The sequence below is a fragment of the Aspergillus ibericus genome (assembly GCF_003184845.1).
Source record: "Aspergillus ibericus CBS 121593 unplaced genomic scaffold BO80scaffold_5, whole genome shotgun sequence".
Classification (NCBI taxonomy): domain Eukaryota; kingdom Fungi; phylum Ascomycota; class Eurotiomycetes; order Eurotiales; family Aspergillaceae; genus Aspergillus; species Aspergillus ibericus.
In genome coordinates, this window is record NW_020292103.1 from 400014 (window position 1) to 420427 (window position 20414).

A 20414-nucleotide genomic window follows, 5' to 3' on the forward strand; every position below is an offset into this window, starting at 1 on the left:
ACCGGGCGAACCCGTATTCAGGTCGCCTCCAGTGGGGATGTGGTCATTTGGGCGTTATCATTGATGGAAATTGACACGCGACCAGGGGACACGTGCATTGGTCGGCCCCCGAAACTAAACACAAAGTTACCAGTCGAGTGATCGTAGGGCGCCAGTCGAAGGTTTTAGCCGGAGGTATGTCTTAGATGGGAGCGAGAGGATCGGGGGTGGGCGGTGGCAAGATGAGAACCGGGCCACGCGAGTGGTTGCGCTGGGAGCAAAGAAATCCGAGTCAGGGCCGAGGATGCTAAGACTGCTAAGAGATAAAGAAAAGATTACCAACGAATATCGGCGGAAGAAGCCACGCTGATACGGCCGTCGCAGGACTGCAGGCACAATCCCCGGTCTTGGTCCGGTGCACTAGCCCGTTTTGCGACAGGCTTGTTTGCGATAAGCTAGCGAGGGCCCGGCGGACTTCCATGGCGAATGGCGGGCGGGAAGGGCGTCGGCGTCGCAGCTCCCGTCGCCACGGCTGCTGCTTGAAGCCAATCGCGGCTGGTCGCAACTTGGCGGCTCGCCTACCGACTACCGAGGCTTTCTGGACTCTGCTCTCCCCGCGTGGCATCCTTCGTCTTCTTCCCGTGCAGAGTTATGGTCGACCGACCCAGTCACCTCATAGGTTGGGGACAAGCGATGCAGGAGCAAGCATCCAAGCCACGGACGGACCAGCGGGACCGAGAGCAACCGCGCGTGATGAATCGGTTTGGTTATCGTCGGCCAGTTCATGACCAATCACCCACTGCCATTGGCCGATGGGCAGCAGCCTCCGGGCGGGCGGGCACTGATAAGCCCGACAAGACAGTCAGACAGCCAAGTGTAGTACGGTTAGTGTAAACACTAACCACTGAGACACCCATGGCGCGCCATCTCCAGGTTGGCCCGCTCTATCGTTGTAAATTAGCTCCTGCCTCCTTCTGCCTCGTCCGGTGGCTGGAGGGAACGCCCTATGCATCCTGTATCTATCTATCTGCCACTAAGCAGCACGCGGGATGCGCCGTCCCAAGTTAGCCTTCCTGCCTGCATGAAACATGGAACCAATTCATTTCGCCATCGGAAGGGGAAGAACCTGATTCTCGAACGCTCCCTCCCCTGGCTAGAGAGGATCATCCCCCTTGCTGATGCAATGTAACCCACGTCGTGGGTCGCAGGGATAAGTAGGTGACCAGTCCGTCACTACTCCGTACTCCGGAGGCTGATGCGAGTTGGGAGGGGGAGGAGGGATGACGGGGACGGGGGAGGGGAACGGAAGGGGAAGCCCCCGCCCAAGTCAAATCACTTGACCCGCTTAGTGCCAGCGGATGTCTGCCCGGCTCTCTTCAGAGTGCCTGTGCACATACACCTGTTCCCTTGTCTCTCTCCAAGCGACCCTACTTGTTCCGAGGGACGTGGCCATTGAAGGGCCCCGATGGGTCGATTGATGTCTAACGGCTTGGCATGTGGCAGGAAGATGACCACCCCAGCCCATCATGAAAGGAGGAAGCAGCCAGCCCCGGAAGCGCCAGAACCAGTGTGATAACGCAGCATGGTTCACGATGAACTAGATACCCTAGTTGGTGGCTTGGTCTATCTACCTCTCAATCGGATCATGCTTTAGGAGCACCGATCTGGTGTGGGTACCAGCCTATACTAGATAGATAGATGGGTATCCGGATGTGCCTACACGTTAGCCCGAGGAGCATAGATTAACCGTCATTAAGGGGCATGGACTCGATTTTGTGACTTAGAGCCCGCATGCACTAGGTATGGCCCCAGTCCAACGGTCACCGCGATATGCCCGATTGCTTTAGCTCCTGGGCTACCGGGGCTCCGTTTGGAGGTCCGGCTGGCTCGAACCTTATGCGACTGGACCCCGTTCGCTGTCCTGTCTTCCGGTGTGGTTCGTCCTGAACATCCATGCTCTTGCATCCCCCTACAGCCGCCGTGTTGTTCCTTGGCGCTGGTAATTCAAGTTAGGTATTGGAGTCATGCGATGGGATTGCTCGTCAATCCGGTGAGCTGATCGGAGGGCAATCTCTCCATACCAGCCAACATGTCTCAGAGCTTCTCGTCTTACCATTCTAGATCCAAGCCTCGGTGAGTGATTCGGGTACTTTTGAACTGCTTAGAATCCTTCGGCTTCATGACCACCGTTGACACTGCCGCACCCAGTAGATTATAGCGACCCATACGGTTCGGCGGCAGTGAAGAGCACCTCGTCCGTCAAGGCCCATTCGAAGTCCGCCTGAAACTGTTCATCAAAATACGAAAAGTCGGGTCGATCCACGGAGCCTCCAGGCGCATTCCCTGACATCCCTTGATTATCTCGACTGGCATCGGTTCCTATCAGGAGAGCGAGCGTTAGTGACCATAATAAATCGGAAAATCGCATAGACTTACCTTCCGGGCCATTACCCTGCGAAGTGAGCATGCTATAGAACTGGGGATCGAACTCGTCCCGCCACCACCAGACTGTATCTATGACGGGGCTGAGGACCAACCGGCTGCGAATCCGCAGAGCGACGTATTCACTCCCATCTGACTTGCGAAAGGCTTTGGTGCTGTTCCAAAGTTGGCTCAACACAATGACTGTCTTAGCCGCAATATCATAGTTATCAACTGACATCTGCTTCGCCAGGTTGATCGCAGAGAAGAACGATGACTTGGCTTTGTCGACATCCATGGTAGCCCATTGAGGACCTTTCAGGATTCGCATCAGAGCTGATGCCGCGAGAAGCAGCGCGTAATTCATCTGGATAGGCGAGGTGGCGAGGCTGACCATGTTTTGACCCAGGATTTGTATAGTGTTAATCGTGTTACATGCGGTGATCGCAAGCTGTGCAAGACAGCCTGACGCGAACGAACTGGGATTCCGAAAAAGGTGAAATATCTGGATACTGAGGCGACACATGGTTGTGGCGAATTGATCGTATGCTGTATCCAAATTAGCTGAGACTTACCCTGCAAAAGGATACGTACCTGAGTAGGCCTGAGCCTCCAGGTCAAGTGCTTGGGCGTCATATGCCCGTAAAAGAATATCGAATGATTTTTCTTGTTCAAGGGACATAGTCCGGACCCCGAATTCGAGCACCGCCGCACTACAGCGGGTAATCAGGTCCTCGCATTTGAGCTCGAGTGCCAGTGACGGAGCGATTCTCTGGAACAACATATGTTTTAGATCCCCATCCGGCTCCAGGTTCGCCAGAGAGCGCGGGGGCTGCCCCTTTGTCACACAAGCACTACGTCTGCTTAGCAGGAAGAAAGTCATTACCGGAAGAAAAAGGCTTACCGCTGATAGATGATGACACAATGGGCCCAGAGCTCCGAACGCCTGATCATTTCCGCTTCTGACGGAGCAGGAAGTCTCTTCCTCTTGGAGAATTCATGACTGGACATGGGAATGTGTAGGCCGTTCTGCATGGCAATGTGTAAGAGCATGCCGCTCAATGGGAAAGTCATGTCCACCATGTTGGCATCCTTTGGGAACGGCCAAGTTAGAACTAGCAACAGTCCTTGGATGCTGTGCCACGCAGACGCCCCTGACGCGACCGAAAGAAAGGCCATCTCGTTCACATTACGCGCAAGCGCAGTCAACAGTGTTGGGTTGTTAGGGTAGGTTCTGCATGCAATGCCAACAATAGACCAGAAGAGAAACGGGGACTGTGTATAGAACGTATTTGGCGTTGTCTCAGGGTCCAAAATCGGAAGAAACGACGCGTATTGATGGAAAAATCTGTCTTTTCGTGTCAGACACGGCCTGGATCACACTTGTACAATCTATACGCACACATGAAATAGCTCGTCGATTTCACTTCCTGTCAAGTGAATGTTGTTCAGTGTACGCGGCTCCGTAGAATCAGAGGTTTGTACACCTGGCACCACTCCTGCATCTGGCAACGGCGGTGGTACCAGTCCGATAGAAGGCAGTAACTGTTGCTGGCTCTCAACCGAAGGAGTATGCGATTCAGTATGGAAAGTCAGTTCGCCGGCGCTGGCTGCTGAGTTCACTTCCATTTCTGCCGCAGCTGTCAACATAGCTATAGGCGAGGGTCGGGGGTGGTTGGGTTGTGTGTATCTCAATCGCCGTCGCAGCTCGTCTGTCTCTTGTTCTAGTTCGGAGAGTCGCCTGTTGTAAGATGATTAATGGTGGGCACAAGTAAACTACTGCAGATCTCAGGAGAACACACTTGCGCTTGTGTTCCCGGCGAAAGGGATCAGAAATAACACAATGGATGTTCAGCTTGGAACACCGGGAGCATGGTTGATCAGGATTTAGATAAGCGTCACATTTTGCCTGCTGAGTTGTTAGCGAAGAGCCTTTCATCAGTAAGTTCCTTCTCCTTCATCCACAATAAAGAACTAAGTGTTTAACCTTTCCTACCTTCTGCTGCCTACACTCCGTGCAAGCCTTTTTGCCTCGTTTCACAGATGGTGAAGGCCTGTTCGCAGTCCGCATTAGTGTTGCTTAGGTATGATTTTTGGGTGAGGTCAGGGACCAAGTATGAGGTATGGATTACTTACGTTCGCTCCGGAGGTTCCATCGCAGAAGATACTGCTTGGGCGCGGGCTTGTTCTCTACGACTCGATGGTTGATGCGGTTGCAAATGCGATGATGAAGGTTGAAGACGCCTGCGGCCAAGATTCGGCTCCGGGCCAGCGTGCGGAGATAGAGCCATCCTAATCTCCGGAGAATCGAGCAAAGTGAAGAAGTCTAGAGTCTTGGAATGTAACAACCGGGAATGTTAGTAAGAAGCCAAGGGATGACGGGTAGTATTTAGTAAGTATTCGTGTATGAAAGCGAGAAATGATTCGTATATAAAAGCGTAACCATATCGCTTGTAATCATGATGCTGCCGATGTCTTGCGGGGTTGGTAGACCATGTCAGCACCCGACAAGGTACAACTTCTGTTGAGACAAGGGGAGAGGAAATAGACTGATCCCAGGGTAGCCAATTTCCTCGAAGATAAGTTAAACTCACCAACTGGACTGATTTTGCTGCCTATGGTCCTCAAATCCATCCACTGGAACCAGAGCCAGGAGGTCCTGCTGTGCCGGAACCGGCATGGGTTCCGGGATAAGAGACGCTGTGATTGGCCGAAAACCCGGTACCGGCTTCTAAGCTACCCCTATCGCTGCTATTCTTGAGGTTCTTTGACATTTAGAAATTAGTCTACGAGCGTGTACGGCATAGTTTGAATAGATGTATGTCTACGCAAATCGTATAGAAGATTCTGATTTCTCGCGAGATGCCTACTAATCCTGCGGATTCTGCCCTTCGTATGGAGGCATCCCACGTAAAATCGGCATTCTAGAACATGTCCTCGCCAATGCAAAGGCGATTGGGCCTGCTTGTTTCGTTATCAAAATGACTAAGCCTTGATTATATCGTTCTCGATCTTTGACTTCCGAGGCCCTGAGCATCCAAGGACCAATAAATGGATTTTATGACGGTTGCCATCAATGGTAGAACCAGACAAGGATTAGTAGATAAACATCATAGTGGCAGAGTAGCACTGGTCCTTGGAATCAATGAACATGTGTCTGGTTTGCCAATCATTGGCCACGTCTTGTCCAAGAATACACCCCTTAGGTAGGTTACAAATGCTATGGAGTTGTAGAAGCAAGTCATTCTTTACAAAGACAACGACATGGCCGGTAGGAAATCTTTCCTTAACAGGGAAAGGATTCCCGGTGCGCCATGGCTTTTTGGACAAATATCGGGACAGTATACTGGAAGCCAACTTTCCGAATGTATTGGCCAGTGTCATATGGTAACATGAGGTGAGAGGATCTGATGGCCACATGTCTGGATGCAGCATTCATGTAGGACAAATCCGGGTCCCCATGGGCGATGTTGGACGTATCGATCCGATCAAAGGAAAATGCGGGATACAACCTGGGTCGTCAGGTGTTGTATATTCGGCGGGGGTTGTAGGCCTGGACTGGTGGAGACGAAAACTATCTTCAATGACGCCCTGCAGGTTGCCGGCCAAGGATTCAAACCTGTGGATAATATGGAGTCTATATCAGACCATACTCTTGGCGAAGAGACTTACGGTGCCACAAGCACACTACAGTCGCTACTGCTGCATCGAGTGACGTGACACTGGAATGCTTCCGTACCCTTGGGAACCGTTGGAGGTCAGATACTGCGCGTCTCATCGGGGAAAGATCATCTCAGAAGCAGTTTCCGAGTTCGTGATTGTGCATGCGTAGTAGCAGCCCAGGCTCGCTATGGTAACAGTGTTCGGCTCGGGCGCTGTTATTGAAGTCATGGCGGGGATTGGACAACTGTCAAGTTGCCTGAACGTGTGATTTGCTCGAAAGGATCGGTAGTGTGTCATTGTTACAACGCGTGGCTACGATCGCCGCTGCTAGGTCAGGACCTGGCCATTGACATATCCGTCAGACCATATCATAGGCAGATGAGTGAAAAATGGGTCGAGCAGACCCCAACCATCTTACCTGTATTTTTCAATTGAGCTTGTGGAAGTTGTACAATCACCGACAGATCGTGCAAGAGCCCTTGTTGTACTGTGTAGGGGCCAAAAATAGCAGGAGAACAATTGACTTTTCCATCTGGTTTTCCCAGTCTACTTTATGTTAGAATTAGTCACATTGATATCATGTAGGAGACAATTGGGGACCATCTTATGTGGCGAAAGGGCGAGGCGCGTATTCATTCACAGTGACATCACCGCAGCCACACCACGGCGACCCAGCATATAAACACGGCGCAACCAAAGATGTCAACACCTATCCAAATACCTTGAAATTGCACCAGAAGCATAATGTCTTCCGAACTTCCAGATATTGCCGGATTGAAGCGCGCCGTGCAAAGCGGCCAGCGCGTTGGCGCAGAGGATGTCTCTGCTTTAGCACAGACCGAAAGCGAATTGACCGGTGGTGGACCCATCAGAGGTGGAACAGCAGGTTAGTTTCTCCTCGAGGCAATTTTGTATTGTATTGACCTAAGAATCAGCAACTGCTCAGAGTCTAGCCATGAAACAGATGAACTTTGAGGAAAAATTGGACGAACTCTCCCGAAAGCCCCAAAGCCACATCACCCGGGATGATGCTCGAGAGATTCACGCAGCAGAGGTAAGCAGACACATCATTTGCTCCGAGTCCTCGCCTAACTGTGAATTGTTGAAGGGCCGAGCCTTTAACAAACCTCCGGGCCCGGGATCCATTGCAGCCCAGGTCCGATCTATAGCCGATCGAAACGAGGCCCTTGGCGTGCCTGCTATGCCTGGAGAAGCCTCGGTGTATATTACCAAGGATGATGCGAGTGAAGCACAGCATGCTGAGTCGACGATATATGGCGGGCAAAATCCACGGGGCGGGATTGCGGCGCAGATGCAGGTGAGTAAACGGGTCGATGAACTCGGGCTTTTTATGTGCTCATCTGACATTCATCGTAGAGTGCTGCTGATAAGATCGAAAACGCGTACCGGGGATGATTTCGAAGTGGTTGGTGGTTCAGTCCGGTAAGTGGGAGCCACTACCTTCGTCGGGATCTTAAACAGTTGTGCCAAGGGGTTGCCAGTCTCGAGTTCTGCGCCGCCACCTCTTTGCGTTCTTTCAATCTCTTTCCTTGGTTTGTATGAATAGGGTCAAATGGCAAAAGCATTTTAAGATAGTGTTGCGGAAATCATAGCCAGTATACAGCAGAGAGTATCTGAGACTATTAGATGAAAATATAGAAACAGTTGTCATGTACTCCTTAAACTGTAGAGCACGAGCATTTGGTATGTGCATCTGGTTCTTCTGAAGTGATCATTCGGCGATGTCATTATCAGCAGCAAACACATCATTCGGGAGGGACCTATCGAGGCTCGAATAGATGCTTGACCCTTCCTTAAATAGCAGGTCAACACTGTGATTTCAGCCAGCACTAGGTCTACAGTTTTAAGTGGTCAGGTGATCGAAACACGCCTGCTTGCTTCCCTCTTTTCCCTTGGCCATCGCACAGTCCCGTTCAAGATGCTAGCAACTTTTTCATCAACACTTCAAGATATATATTGCTAATTACTGTCCAGTGTCTACATAGTATCTGCAGAATGCGCCCCTCTCCCTAGGATCTGCTTTCCCTCCGCATATGCTAGCTATACTCATGTCAGAAGGATAGTTAAGATGCGCGTGTAGCAGAACAATCAATTGGCTTGGAGTTGAAATACCGCAGGGTCCTGAATGTGAAGGAACCATACCATCAAAGAATCTCGCCTGCAAGACACCTGGCGAGACATCTCTAATGCCTGCCATGACTACCTATAGTGTACGCCTTTTCCATGCTATCCCGTCTATTTCCCTTGCTTGATTTGTTCTAATAAGGGTTTTTGTTAGCATTCTTCATCCAGACGCTGCTATCCGATCTTCCGCTTTCTTCAACTATACTGGCTTTTTATATTTTATTTTTGTCTTCCACAGGCGCTTGAAGATACGGAGTACTTTTGTGCGCTTGAACGTGTAAGCTTGGCCTTTGCAGCTATATCTTTGCAGCCTACTCCTTGGTTTATTACTTTCCTTACTTGCCTGTCTGGAGCAGGCATTTGCTCATGTTGTTTCCCAGATAAAGCAAATTTCCCCGCCCAAATACCAGAACTGCCCGGTTAGCTCAATTGGTCAGAGCGTCAGACTTTTATCCGAAAGTCCATCTGAATGTTGCGAGTTCGAGTCTCGCATCGGGCGAATCTTTTTTTTCCGCCTCCGCCCGGACTACTTACTCGCCAGTAAGATTTTTGGCCTCATTACTAAAGCGACATGGACATTGCAGTAAGTTAGTGCAAAATTGTTAAATTGATCAATGAAAGTTTCCGTAACTCGTCGATAATATTAGTTGCTGCTAAATCTGAATATTGGCGCAGGTGGAACACGGCTTCATCGATCGTCTAATTTTTACATACTTCGCTCACTATGGAACACTCAACTGCAAACCGCCCAAAAAGACGTCCACTTATCGGTCAGTATAACCTATTTCTGCATCGCTGTACATATGCAGAGTGATACACTGTAATTGCTCCTATTTGGGGTGACTATGTCTCCGCAGGGGTGCCAATCAGCTATTTTGGTTCTAGAAACTGCAGCCTGCAGTTTGCACACTGAGCGTGCAGAGTGAAAGAAATGGGTCGTAGCTGGGTGGCTGAGAATCAAACATGCAGGCATGCCCCCTGTCAGCCCGGTGGTTCGGGTCATCTTCGGGAGGCACTGCACATGCGGGGTTCACATAGCTACGAAGTAAGCAAGATATGCCGGCTAGCCATTCATGATGATAAGACCGATTGAGCCCCGAGGATCGGGATGCTCGATGGGATTGAGGCCCAAACTCGGTATTACTGCGCATATATCCAACCAGGTCGCTCCATGGATCAACCAGGGAGGACGAGCCGAATCAGGAAGATGATTGGCTCGATGGGACAAACATGCGAGGTACAGACATCAGTGGTACCTGTCAATCGACACTTCCAGGAATCGTGGGAACTCAGCTTTCCAAGGTACAGCGCAGGGATCCCCAGATAATTGATATCGCGAGCAGCCAACACCAATTTTTGGGTTCGGTGAGCATCTCTTTGCTTTTGCGACACCCACTGCATGACTCGGCGTTGTTTCCCTAGACGAATTCCTCAGTTTAGTCGACCGGGCACTTGATGGGCGAGATAACAGCTGTCGGATCTGTCGGTCAGCGATCGACAGCTTCTGTCCCCACCAGGACCTGAAATCTCATTCATTTTGGCTTGAAATCACCCGCCGGTCATCTCCGGGTAGACCGTGACAAATCATTGTCCGGAAAGAGTAAGATGAGATGGCTTGTCGAGCGGATTCGACACGTCCATTGTACCCTTTCGGGATAGAATCCTGATTGATACGGGGTGGCTGGCTCGTGGAGGAATCGCGAGTGGAGCGAGTGAAGCGGGCTGCGGGTGAGACTCCGCAATTACCCCTCCGGCAGTCGCGAAACCGGTTGTGAGCTTCCTGGATGAACACGCCGAACACACTGGAAATAGAGTCCGACAAGACACTGAATGAAGCCCAAACTAGTGGGGCCTGAGGTCGGTGACGGACGAGAGACAATCAGAGTTCGTCCCGTGACGCAAAGCCCCTCCTTCCATGACAAATTCCCCCGTCTGGTCGCGGCCATCCAGCCATTCCTCCAGCCATGTCGTCAACGCGAACGGCTGATCCTTGGATGACCATCGATGCTGTGAAGGAGACATGTGAGCCATAAATACCCGTCTGCTCCTTCTCAAAGGTCCTCATTCTTGAGCACCTTGGTCGCCTTCAAATTCCTCTCTCCCAATCAGCACCTCCCACATCATCCAATCATCGCCAGAATGCCTTTGACCGGCCACTGTCTGTGCAAGGCTGTCACTTACTCCGCCGACGTCGACCAGCCGGCTCTGGTGGCGTACGATCACTGTGACGACTGCCAGCGTCAGAGCGGGTCAACCTACTGTAGGTGCTCTACTGACAGCCGAAGAATGAAACTAACTCTGACAGCTCTGGTTGCCGTGGTTCCCAAGGACAAGTTGACCATCAACGGACCTGTCAAGACCTGGTCCGGCAAGGGATCCTCGGGCAATGCGGTGCACCGTCTCTTCTGTTCGGAATGTGGGTCGCCTATCGCCCACGACCCGGATGCTGCCCCGGAAATCATTGCTCTGAAGGCGGGTACTTTGGACACGGAGATTAAGAAAACCCTGAAGCCTGTATGTGATGCGACCTATCCTGACCTTACATACTGATGACTGTTTGCTAGGACACCGAGATCTGGACCGTCAGCAAGCTTCCTTTCTGCCAGGAGCACCTGGCCAAGCCTTTTGAGCATATGCCTCAGTAAGCAATGCTATGGAGTGTATTATGGGTATGCTATGATATGACGATAATATGAGATGTAGTTAATGCGAACAAATTGAATAATTTGATCTGCTGTTATTTTTGGATATCCCCACTAACAGACCGGATTGTTGAGATGTAGATGTGCCACAGACAGGTACAGTCGTACGTGGAAAATTACCAACGCGAAATAAGTCCGCAACGCGCCGGGAGGCAGAGATCTTGTGGTCGACGCTGCAGTTGCTTTGGATAATGGGTCACGTTGCTACGAGTACTGTGCTGACAATCGGGACATTATGCCAAAATATTCTTAAAAGATGCCCCAACTTGGGCCGAGGTGCTTGACAGCAAAATATGGATTCTTAGAGATTTACTCAAGCATGTCTTCTGGAACCCTTTACGTCAAAGACTCACGCACCAATGCGCAATATGAGATACCCATTCGGAGGAATGCAGTCTCTGCACTGGATTTTAAAAAGATCAAAGCTTCAGGAGTCGGAACCGACCGGGCAGATCAAGTGGCTGGTGGCCTCCGAGTACATGACCCGGGGCTGCAAAATACTACTGTCGTGGAGACAGCTATAAGTTTCTCGTATGAGATCCTCCGTGGTCTGAGCAATCTAACTGTCCTAGAGACCATGAACGAAACTTGCTTCTTTTCCGGGGTTACAGTTTGGAGCAGCTCTGGGAGAGCGATTTCGAGGATGTGTTGCATTTGCTGGTCTGGGGGTCGTATCCGACAGTGCTCCAGAGGAAGGACCTGAACCACAAACTAACAGAGGCCATGCTTGCTGTGCCAGAGAGTGTCCAGAGAACAATCCAGAGTCTTCCGTGAGTGATTCGAGCTGATTACGGGTCAGTGTCATGACATGCTGCAGGAGCACTACAACCCCATTGCCGCTCATCATCGCTGGCCTTTCTGCATATTTAGCCTGTCGTCCCAATATGATTCCCACATCGCGTGATGCAAATTTGTACCGAAGCAACATGGAAGTTACCGACCATGCAATCATTCAGACCGTGGCAGTCTACGCCGTGGTGTTTGGCCTCGTGAATAGTCATCGAAAAGGAGTACCGTTCACCCCCCCAACTCGTGGAAAATCATACTACGAGAATCTTTTCACAATGGCAGGTATGATTGACCCAACGACCGGTCGGCCAGATCCCCCCAAGCTGTCAAGTTTCCGGCGGTTCGCCATGCTCAACTCGGACCATGGAATGGCCTTGACGGTATTCTCCGCCCTGACCACAGCGTCGTCCTTGACAGACCCAATCTCCTGTTTGATCACTGCTATCGGGTCAGCATGGGGTCCGCTTCACTTTGGCGCCACTGAGTCTGCCCAGCGGACGCTGAAAGGCATTGGTAGCCCTGAAAATGTGCCAGCCTATATTGAAAAGGTAAAGCAAGGACACGAGAAGCTGTTTGGCTACGGACATCGCTCGTACAAGGGCATTGATCCTCGAGTGCGCCCAATCCGATCCATCCTGAATGACATGGATCTGTCCTCGAACCAGCTGCTCGAAGTGGCCGAGCGCATTGAGGAGGTTTGCGCCGAGGATGACTACTTCAGAAAGCGGGGCTTGTATGTGAACGGCGACTTTTACGGAAACTTTATCTTCGCCGCCATGTAAGCCCCCAAACACGGTTGCATGGCTCGATGCTGACAGCCCAGTGGCTGCGAGCCGGAAATGATCCCTGCCGCCATGCTGGCCCAGCGGATCATGGGGATTATGGCGCATTGGCGGGAGTACATGCGTAAGCGAGAGTGACATCAAGATCGGGGCTTTTCTGACAGCTACAGTGACACGCGGCAAGTTGTTTCGACCATCGCATATCTATACGGGGGAGGCAGAGAGCAGGCTGTTGCCAAAGATTTGATGTTGATTGTTAAGCAAGTTAATAGGCAATGAGATCTTGCAAGATGGTTGGAGCAAGGAGTCAGCTGAGAGCTAAAATGCCCCGACTCATATACTAGTAGCTTGGCCGTGATTGTACAATAGTTGTGACAGGAAAAAGATCATCATGGCAGACGAATCTGGCTCAGCTTCGGAAACGACGCCCCTGCTGGCATCCCAGCTGGCAGAGCCATACTCGGTCTTTACCGCGACCCAGAAACACCTCATCATCCTGACAGCTGCCCTGGCTTCAAGCTTCTCGCCTTTATCAGCCAACATCTACTATCCAGCCCTCAACTCCATTGCTGCTGATCTGCACGTGAGCAGTTCGCAGATCAACCTGACCATCACCACGTACATGGTACGCCCTGCTCCTCTACGACTAGAAGCACTAACAGACCAGTTATGTCAAGGGGTGGCCCCCGCCTTTATGGGCTCGTTTGCCGACCAGGCTGGGCGTCGTCCTGCCTATATTTTGTGCTTTGTGATCTACATTGTCGGGAACATTGCACTGGCTCTGCAGCACAGTTACCCGGCCCTGCTGATCCTCCGGGCTATCCAGAGCTGTGGCAGTAGCGGCACGGTGGCACTGGCGTCTGCCGTGGCAGCCGACGTGATTACGTCTGCTGAGAGAGGCACCTACATGGGCATCACCTCGCTGGGGACTATCCTGGCTCCATCCGTGGGTCCTCTCCTGGGAGGGCTACTCAGCCAGTACCTCGGCTGGCAGGCCATCTTCTGGTTTTTGGCTATTACCTCTGGTGTTTTCTTCCTGCCACTGCTTCTTTTCTTCCCTGAAACGTGTCGGAAGGTTGTGGGTGATGGCTCCATTCGGCCGCATGGGTGGAATTGCTCCGTCCTGGCCTGGAACCAACACTCACCTGAAGATTCCCCATCTCCCGTGAAGCAAAAGGAGGTTAGCCTTCCGGACCCCCTTTCTACCCTACGTCTTCTTTTTCACCGTCCCACTGGACTCGTCCTTTTGGCCAATGGGCTGCTGTTTGCCAGCTACTATGCCGTCACGGCCGGTATTCCGTCTCAGTTCAAGGAGATTTACCAGCTGAACGACCTCGCCATCGGCCTGGTGTTTATCCCGGCGGGTATTGGCTCGCTGTTGAGCACGACCTTTAACGGGATTGTTCTTGACTGGAACTACCGCCGTCTCCAGGGGGGATATGGACCGGGAACTCGTCACAAACCTTCGTTTCCTATCGAGCAGGCCCGACTGCAAATCTGTCTACCACTGATAGTATGCCCCTTTACTCCTTCCTGTGACTTAAGGACAGACGGACTGAAGATATCTAATAGATCCTCTCCGCCACAGCCATCCTCGGCTACGCCCTCTTAATGAGCCTCGTCACACACCCACCCCTCTCCTATGCCCTTAGCCTCATCTTCACCATCAGCTTCGCCATCACGGCGGCATACAACATCATGAACATCCTGATCGTGGACCTGTACTACGCTACGCCTGCCACAGCGATGGCGGCGAATAACCTGGTCCGGTGCTTTCTGGGCGCGGGGGCGACCGGACTGGTGCATCCAGCGATTGTCCGGTGGGGGAATGGCCGGATGTATGGGGTGGTGGGTGGGATAGTCGGGGGGATTGTATGTCCATTGTTGGGGTGGGTGTATCTAAAAGGGATGCAATGGAGGGTGAGTGATGAGATATCAACAGAGACTGCGGTATAGGGAATAAAAAGAGTACAGGATGGTTGGACTGACTGTCCGACTGCGTATGTCCCCGTTGATTTAATTGCCGGTAGGCGTACGACATGTAGTGAGGATATAAAAGGCATCCGATGATTATGAATAAGGAGTAGATTGCTACATTTCATTCTAGAGAATGAAACCACTGCGAACATTCAGTATGATACTCCTCCTTCTGATCATAGGCATTGCCACCGCCCGAATTGACCCTCTCCTCCCAACCTACCAACAAATCCTGCACCTGCGATATCCCCTCACGCCGTGGGTCCAACCCGGCGACACGCTTCTGATGTCAGGTACGGCCAATCCCCCAACTAACCTGACTATAAACCCCACTAACGATGATAAATAAAAGACACCCACCCCCTCCCAACCCTCAGCACGCTGGGCCTCATCCCCACCGAAACCTACCTCCTCCTCTTCCTCGACCTGGACGTAATCTACAGCCACAACAGCACCGTGATTCTGCACTGGTACCAGCCAGACCTGATCTTTTCCAACGCCACCCCCCCTACCACCGATACCCATACCCAAACTGCCACCCCCGTCCCCCCTCCCCCCCTCAACAACCTAAACCAAGAACCCATCCTAACACCCCACCCCTCCTCCCCCCCCACCCACACAGCATCCTACATCCCCCCCCAACCCCCACCCCACTCCCACCACCGCTACGTCTACCTCCTCTACCAACAGCCACCTACATACATCTTCCCCACCTGCTTCGATTATATTTTCCCGCCTACCGCGCACGCGCGGGCGGGGTTCGATGTACGGCAGTTTACGGCTGTTGCGGGGTTGGGGGGGCCGGTGGCGGGGAATTATTTTTTTGTGCTTTTTGATGGGGGGTCGAGTAGTGGGGGGATGGGGATGGAGACGGGGACGGGGACGGGGACGGGGACTATGACTATGACTATGACTGGGGGAACTGGGGATGGGAAGGGGAGGGGGACGCCGACGACGACGTCGTTGAGACGGGCGCCGTGTGGGGGTGGGGTGGGAGATAGTGGTGGTGGGATGGGGAGGAGCCTAGCGGGGATACCAACGGAGACAGAGGGTACTGACGGTAAACACCAGGTGGTTCTGCAGGGATAACCACGACCAACAGCACCAATACAAGAGAATCCAATCCAATCCAATCACGTAACACTCGAATTAGGAATAAGGAAGAATAATCAAAATAAGAATAGAATAGAATAGAATACATGTCCCCGTCACACCAAATCAACGGGATACTCTTCCCTCTTTAGGAAACGAATGCGAATCCCTCCCCCCCCCCCCCCCCTTATTTACTTCCACTAAATTCAACTCAGCCCAGCACAAATAAACTTAGTTCAACCCTCATGTAACAATACCAAACTACATTCGTTTCGGCCGAGTCCGAATCCATACATGCCATGTATCACCACCGACCATCCTCATACTAGTTCGTTTCAAGACCATCCCTTCTTTTATTAGTATATCATGTCGTGTACCTCCACACCCGCAACCTCAAGGTGGGTACTAGGTAGGTAGGTAGGTAGGTAGGTAGGTAGATCAGCCCTGCAAAATCCCTCAACTGAACTCCTATCGAACCAGTAACCATCCCGTGCCAATCCCGCCACGCACCAAATGGGCTAGTAAAGTAGCTGGTAGTAGTACGAACGGTACAACACTGCAATTAGCGAATCGGGGTCTGAAAGGTAGAGTTCATTTATCGTCAGCCTTAGCGGATGTTTTGTGGAACGGGGTTCTTCTCGTTTGGGGGGGGGGGGGGGGGTTTAAATCATGTAATGTAATGTAATGTAACCTGAAGTGCACTTCCCTGGTAGTGATGGTAGTGGTTGTGCGTTTTAATTTCTTTGATTATTGGGGTATTAAGTCTTGCTCGGTGGGTAGAGGTCTTGGCGACTTGGCTTGGCGAGTGCAGAACGAGAGAGGGCTGTACTGGGGCCTGGGTTGGTGGGCCTCGGGTGTAGCGTGTGCAGACAGGTCTAGAATGTGAGTTTGATTATGGTTTACTGCCTGTACCTACTCCCTAGGATGGTACCGATACAGGTACCGATACATATAGATGTGGACGGGTCATCATCCATCCATTCATCAAGCAACCATACCCATCCTTTTAGTCTATCTATATCCCATTATTAACTACAACCACCCCAAATCAAAGACAAAATAATAACTAAGAGGGCCAAAGGGAATAGGATGGAAAACCCCCTCCCCAAAAGCGTCAAAGTCCGCTCGACCTGCAACGCCTGCCAACAAGCCAAGATCCGCTGCAGCCACGAGAAACCCGCCTGTCGACGCTGTCAGAAACATAATCTCACCTGCGTGTATAGTATTTCGCGCCGGTTAGGTCGGCCCGCGAAGAAGAAAGATGGGGAGGATGGGGAGGGGCATGCGACGGGACTTGGCGCTGAGGCGATGGACATGGATCCCAAAGAGCATGGGCAGCGGGTGAAAAGTCCGAAGAAGCAGAAGAAGAGGGTCGTGGTGGATGAGGAGAGTACTCTGGATGTGTTGGATGAGGGGGCGTTGCTGTTGGATGAGGTGGGGATGGGTGGGATAGGAATGGGGTTGGGGATTGGTATCGGGATTGACATTGGGGACACGGGAGATCCAGGGGGCTTGCAGATGGATGGGTTTGTGGATGCGAGCCCCACGGCGCTTTGTGAGTATTCTGTCGGTTTGCTTCTGGGGAATGAGCTGATGGTGATAGTCTCCGATGGCGGGATCGATCTCTCGTCCGATAGCTGGCTGCATGAGTTCATGTCCAATCCGGCGGCCGATCTGGCGCAAGAGCGAGAACTCTTGGATTCTCTCGGGCTCAGCAGTATCAAGCCCGAGAGTACCAATGCGGGAGATTCTCCCGAGATGAAAGATATCCCCAAAACATTCATCGGGGATGATACTTACATCGCTCCAGCCAGCTTCGAGCAGGACCCCATCGAGAATACCGGTATCGTGGACACCCATCCCGAGAAATACATCAAAGAGGAGAGTCTCGCCTGGCCACAGCCATTCTCAGCAATGGACGACTTCACGGCCCGATCGATGGTCACGGAGAGTGCCTTTACCCAGACCAAAGTATCCAAGCGCCCCTACTATGGCTTCCCTCCCAGCGAGATGAAACCTCCCGCGATGCTGGCGCCACAGCATTACCAATGTCAGTGCCACGAGAAAACCATCCAGGATCTGATCCGAGTCAATGTGTTTGCATCACGCGCGAGCCCCTGTCTCACGATCGATTCCCTCATCTATTGCCAGCGCGTGCTGCAGCAGTTGTCCGAGATCATTCTGCAGTGTTCGGTGTGTTACCGAGCCAGACTGAATGTGCTCATGGTCGTGATCGTCAGCATCGACAGTTTACTGAGCGCGCTCGAGCCCATCACCTTGATGGAGGCCAACGTGGTGGACCGACTGTTCAGTGGATATCACGACCAACTGCTATCCGACTATAAGGCAGAAATCGCAGGCAACCCCACGCTGCGACGCTACAACTTCCAGTCCAAAAGCCAGGTAGAGGCGTGCTCATTAAAAGTGGGCACATTCTGCGTCGCATATGATGACAAGTACTTCTTCATCAAGAGCTTGTTGCTGTACTGGTTGGAGAAACTCGGGGGCACGGTCCAGCGCATCCGTGTTTGCGCAGAAAACATTCAGCCCATGCAGCCCTCGCAAGGCCGATTGCTCCTGATCATGGAAACGGGGCGGCGTTTGGAGTCGGTCATTAAGCAGACGCGGCGGATGTGAGATCTGTATCTTTAGTGATTAAGCCATGTTGTTCCAGCCTCTGTACCGGATAATCTCAGCTAGAAATGTTATGGCCATCTGAATCAGCTCAATGCCTATCCAGTGTAAATCAACCTACAAGGATAAGGATGATACTCCGCGGTATACGCACAGCCATCGTCACGACTGTGCGACCCATGCGCGGGTCGACTGACGACATGTTCCACGATGAACTGGCTCTCCAGGCGTATGAACCAACAGACCATCCCTCGATGAATGTGAGGCTACCATCAAGAACGCGCATCACACCCTGAGGTTGTACTCGTTGCGTAGGATGTGATGTAGCGCATGTGAAAAGTGGCAACCATTCTACCTCCCCGTCTTCGACAGACGACATCCCAATCGATAACCAGAAGTTAGAATGTGGAAAAGTATCGAGACCACGTATCTACCCGCCAAATTCATCGCTCGCCTTACCATGGACCCCGACAGCAACTGCCAATGTTCGATGAGTGGGCTGCAAATCATGACGGAACTTCGCAACGTTCAGCCCGTCGTGGAGCTTGGCACGATTCTGGATCTCGTGCAGCGCGTGTATACCCACGGGCAGGAGGTGTTGAAGTGCAAGGATTGTCGGAAGAGTCCACACTCGTCGTTTGTGATGCTTCCGGCGCTGGCCGAGCATTGTCTGTCGTTGTTTGAGGCGGTTTGTCTGGCGTATAGTATTACGAGGACGAATGCGTTGTTTGATCCGGCCGTGTTGGCGTTCGAGCAGCCGCTGTCGCAATTTATCTGTATGCGGAGTAAGACGCAGCTGGGGCAGATGGAATTGGATGAGAAGGAGTCGGCCCTCTTGGTGAAGACCCTGGTGGGTCGCAACCTGATGAAGATCTTGGAGATTATGAAGACGCTGCAGAAGATCTTCCGATCGTTGGCGAAAGATACCGGTCCGCATCGGGCGGGCCCGGCCACGCTGCGTGCGTGCGAGTCCTCCGTCGAGGCGACGATACGGCGGTTTGCGGCGTTTATGGAACAGATTGAGATTGACTCGGGTACGTACCTTCACATCCTATGTCAAGCAAGGTCTAATGGTGCTGTAGTGGGCGTGAACTAGGGCGGCGGCCTATATGAGCAGGAGGGTCAAGTCAATAAATTAGATTATGTCTCCGATGAGATCGCTCGGACCGCTGCTTGGGCAGGTACATATTCCAGTAAGACCAAGAGAATAAAGTCCAGGACAACAAATTGAGAGAAAGACATGAGTGATCATCACATCCGATTCCTCCATGTAGGTGCCAACACTTGGCGCATCAGCTTGAATCGAAGAGTGATATAGACCAGAGCTACTGAGGCAGGTGGCGCTTGAACTGACCAACCCACTGGCCCCAGCCGATGACCTTGCCTTCCATAGCCCACTTCACGCAGGCCACGCTGGCTTTGTCGGGGTGAGCGAGGCCAAGAGGCTCACTCAAAGCCACAATCGTGAAGACGTAGCGGTGGTAGCCGTGTCCATAGGGAGGGCAGGCGCCGACATAAGAACTTCCGAGGAGATTCGGGACGTACTTCCAACCAGCAAAGGTGACGCGGCCCGAGACGTTGGTGTTTCTTTCCGTGTCGTCGTGGTATGCCACAAAACAAGTTGATGGAATGCCGAAGAAAAGTCCATGCACAAAGACCATGAAAGGGATGGGCACGTCGGGGTCCTCACAAATTAGAACAAATTCATGGACATCACCAGCAGGAGGCGAGTTCCAGTGAAGCTCCGGAAACCTTCCACCTTTGGCGCCATCGAGGTACGTATGATGGTCCAGGAGGACCCCACCAGGAAGTCCACACTCGGGCGACTCGAGCTTCATGTTCGGCTGGGGAAGGTGAGCGAAGGCAGAGGACTTGACGATCAAGTACTTGTCATGGGCCCGGATAAAGTGAAGCACTTTAAAGACCGCGAACTGGATATACGCCAGAATAATTTTGAACATCTTGTTCAACTGACGAGGAGGATGATCTTTAAAGGTTCAACGAGCAGAGAATTGATAAGACAAAGAGCTTGATAGGAACGAAAACGAGCAGGCTTTGTCAACCAGAGGACTAGAAACGTAAACGAGTAACAGCTTGGTATGCCAGAGATGGAGGAACGGTAGATGGAGGGTGAGGATAGGAGAAGGAGAAGAACGTGTTGTTGACAAGAAGTCTCAAAGAATCACGCATGCCTGAGTCGGCCCGGTACCGGCAGCCTTCCTAACAGGCA

The 20414-nt window shown here is 52.0% G+C and overlaps 9 protein-coding genes and 1 non-coding gene across 10 annotated transcripts; 6 read left to right on the plus strand and 4 right to left on the minus strand.

Annotated features, from left to right (window-relative positions):
• Positions 1–36: 36 nt before the first annotated feature.
• Positions 37–697, minus strand: BO80DRAFT_205868 (uncharacterized protein). Its single transcript, XM_025714249.1, has 2 exons — positions 319–697; positions 37–250 (listed from the first exon to the last, which is right to left on the minus strand). The coding sequence occupies exons 1-2, from the start codon at positions 602–604 to the stop codon at positions 165–167; spliced, it is 372 nt and encodes a 123-aa protein (XP_025578975.1). The 5' UTR covers positions 605–697; the 3' UTR covers positions 37–164.
• On the minus strand, positions 624–1230 carry BO80DRAFT_421912 (uncharacterized protein). Its single transcript, XM_025718710.1, has 3 exons — positions 1106–1230; positions 882–1012; positions 624–820 (listed from the first exon to the last, which is right to left on the minus strand). Exons 2-3 carry the CDS (start codon positions 894–896, stop codon positions 653–655), a joined length of 183 nt encoding a protein of 60 aa, XP_025578976.1. The 5' UTR covers positions 897–1012; positions 1106–1230; the 3' UTR covers positions 624–652.
• Positions 1231–2064: 834 nt separating this feature from the next.
• On the minus strand, positions 2065–4601 carry BO80DRAFT_399038 (putative C6 transcription factor (Leu3)). The gene is made up of 8 exons (XM_025717456.1): positions 4537–4601; positions 4397–4454; positions 4203–4309; positions 3803–4141; positions 3305–3748; positions 2995–3254; positions 2416–2949; positions 2065–2358 (listed from the first exon to the last, which is right to left on the minus strand). The coding sequence occupies exons 1-8, from the start codon at positions 4554–4556 to the stop codon at positions 2192–2194; spliced, it is 1929 nt and encodes a 642-aa protein (XP_025578977.1). The 5' UTR covers positions 4557–4601; the 3' UTR covers positions 2065–2191.
• Positions 4602–6787: 2186 nt separating this feature from the next.
• On the plus strand, positions 6788–7641 carry BO80DRAFT_499457 (uncharacterized protein). Its single transcript, XM_025724188.1, has 4 exons — positions 6788–6949; positions 6999–7117; positions 7172–7381; positions 7441–7641. The coding sequence occupies exons 1-4, from the start codon at positions 6808–6810 to the stop codon at positions 7477–7479; spliced, it is 510 nt and encodes a 169-aa protein (XP_025578978.1). The 5' UTR covers positions 6788–6807; the 3' UTR covers positions 7480–7641.
• A 981-nt stretch (positions 7642–8622) lies between these two features.
• On the plus strand, positions 8623–8707 carry BO80DRAFT_t45. Its single transcript has one exon. It is a non-coding gene; the product is annotated as a tRNA-Lys (tRNA).
• Positions 8708–10214: 1507 nt separating this feature from the next.
• Positions 10215–10948, plus strand: BO80DRAFT_421916 (GFA family protein). Its single transcript, XM_025718711.1, has 3 exons — positions 10215–10468; positions 10514–10722; positions 10773–10948. Exons 1-3 carry the CDS (start codon positions 10348–10350, stop codon positions 10851–10853), a joined length of 411 nt encoding a protein of 136 aa, XP_025578979.1. The 5' UTR covers positions 10215–10347; the 3' UTR covers positions 10854–10948.
• A 281-nt stretch (positions 10949–11229) lies between these two features.
• On the plus strand, positions 11230–15702 carry BO80DRAFT_490867 (putative citrate synthase; the record flags this gene model as incomplete). Its single annotated transcript, XM_025723662.1, has 12 exons — positions 11230–11441; positions 11483–11680; positions 11728–12477; positions 12523–12605; positions 12652–12667; positions 12860–13106; positions 13149–13506; positions 13633–13994; positions 14054–14319; positions 14615–14751; positions 14811–15417; positions 15648–15702. 12 exons carry the CDS (start codon positions 11230–11232, stop codon positions 15700–15702), a joined length of 3291 nt encoding a protein of 1096 aa, XP_025578980.1.
• Positions 15703–16639: 937 nt separating this feature from the next.
• BO80DRAFT_461723 (Zn(II)2Cys6 transcription factor domain-containing protein) lies at positions 16640–18188 on the plus strand (the record flags this gene model as incomplete). Its single annotated transcript, XM_025722463.1, has 2 exons — positions 16640–17105; positions 17154–18188. 2 exons carry the CDS (start codon positions 16640–16642, stop codon positions 18185–18187), a joined length of 1500 nt encoding a protein of 499 aa, XP_025578981.1.
• Positions 18189–18644: 456 nt separating this feature from the next.
• Positions 18645–19280, plus strand: BO80DRAFT_441521 (uncharacterized protein; the record flags this gene model as incomplete). The annotated part of the gene is made up of 2 exons (XM_025721196.1): positions 18645–19218; positions 19267–19280. The coding sequence occupies 2 exons, from the start codon at positions 18645–18647 to the stop codon at positions 19278–19280; spliced, it is 588 nt and encodes a 195-aa protein (XP_025578982.1).
• Positions 19281–19395: 115 nt separating this feature from the next.
• On the minus strand, positions 19396–20306 carry BO80DRAFT_205959 (YbhB/YbcL family Raf kinase inhibitor-like protein). Its single transcript, XM_025714250.1, has one exon. The coding sequence runs from the start codon at positions 20143–20145 to the stop codon at positions 19510–19512; it is 636 nt and encodes a 211-aa protein (XP_025578983.1). The 5' UTR covers positions 20146–20306; the 3' UTR covers positions 19396–19509.
• Positions 20307–20414: the final 108 nt, after the last annotated feature.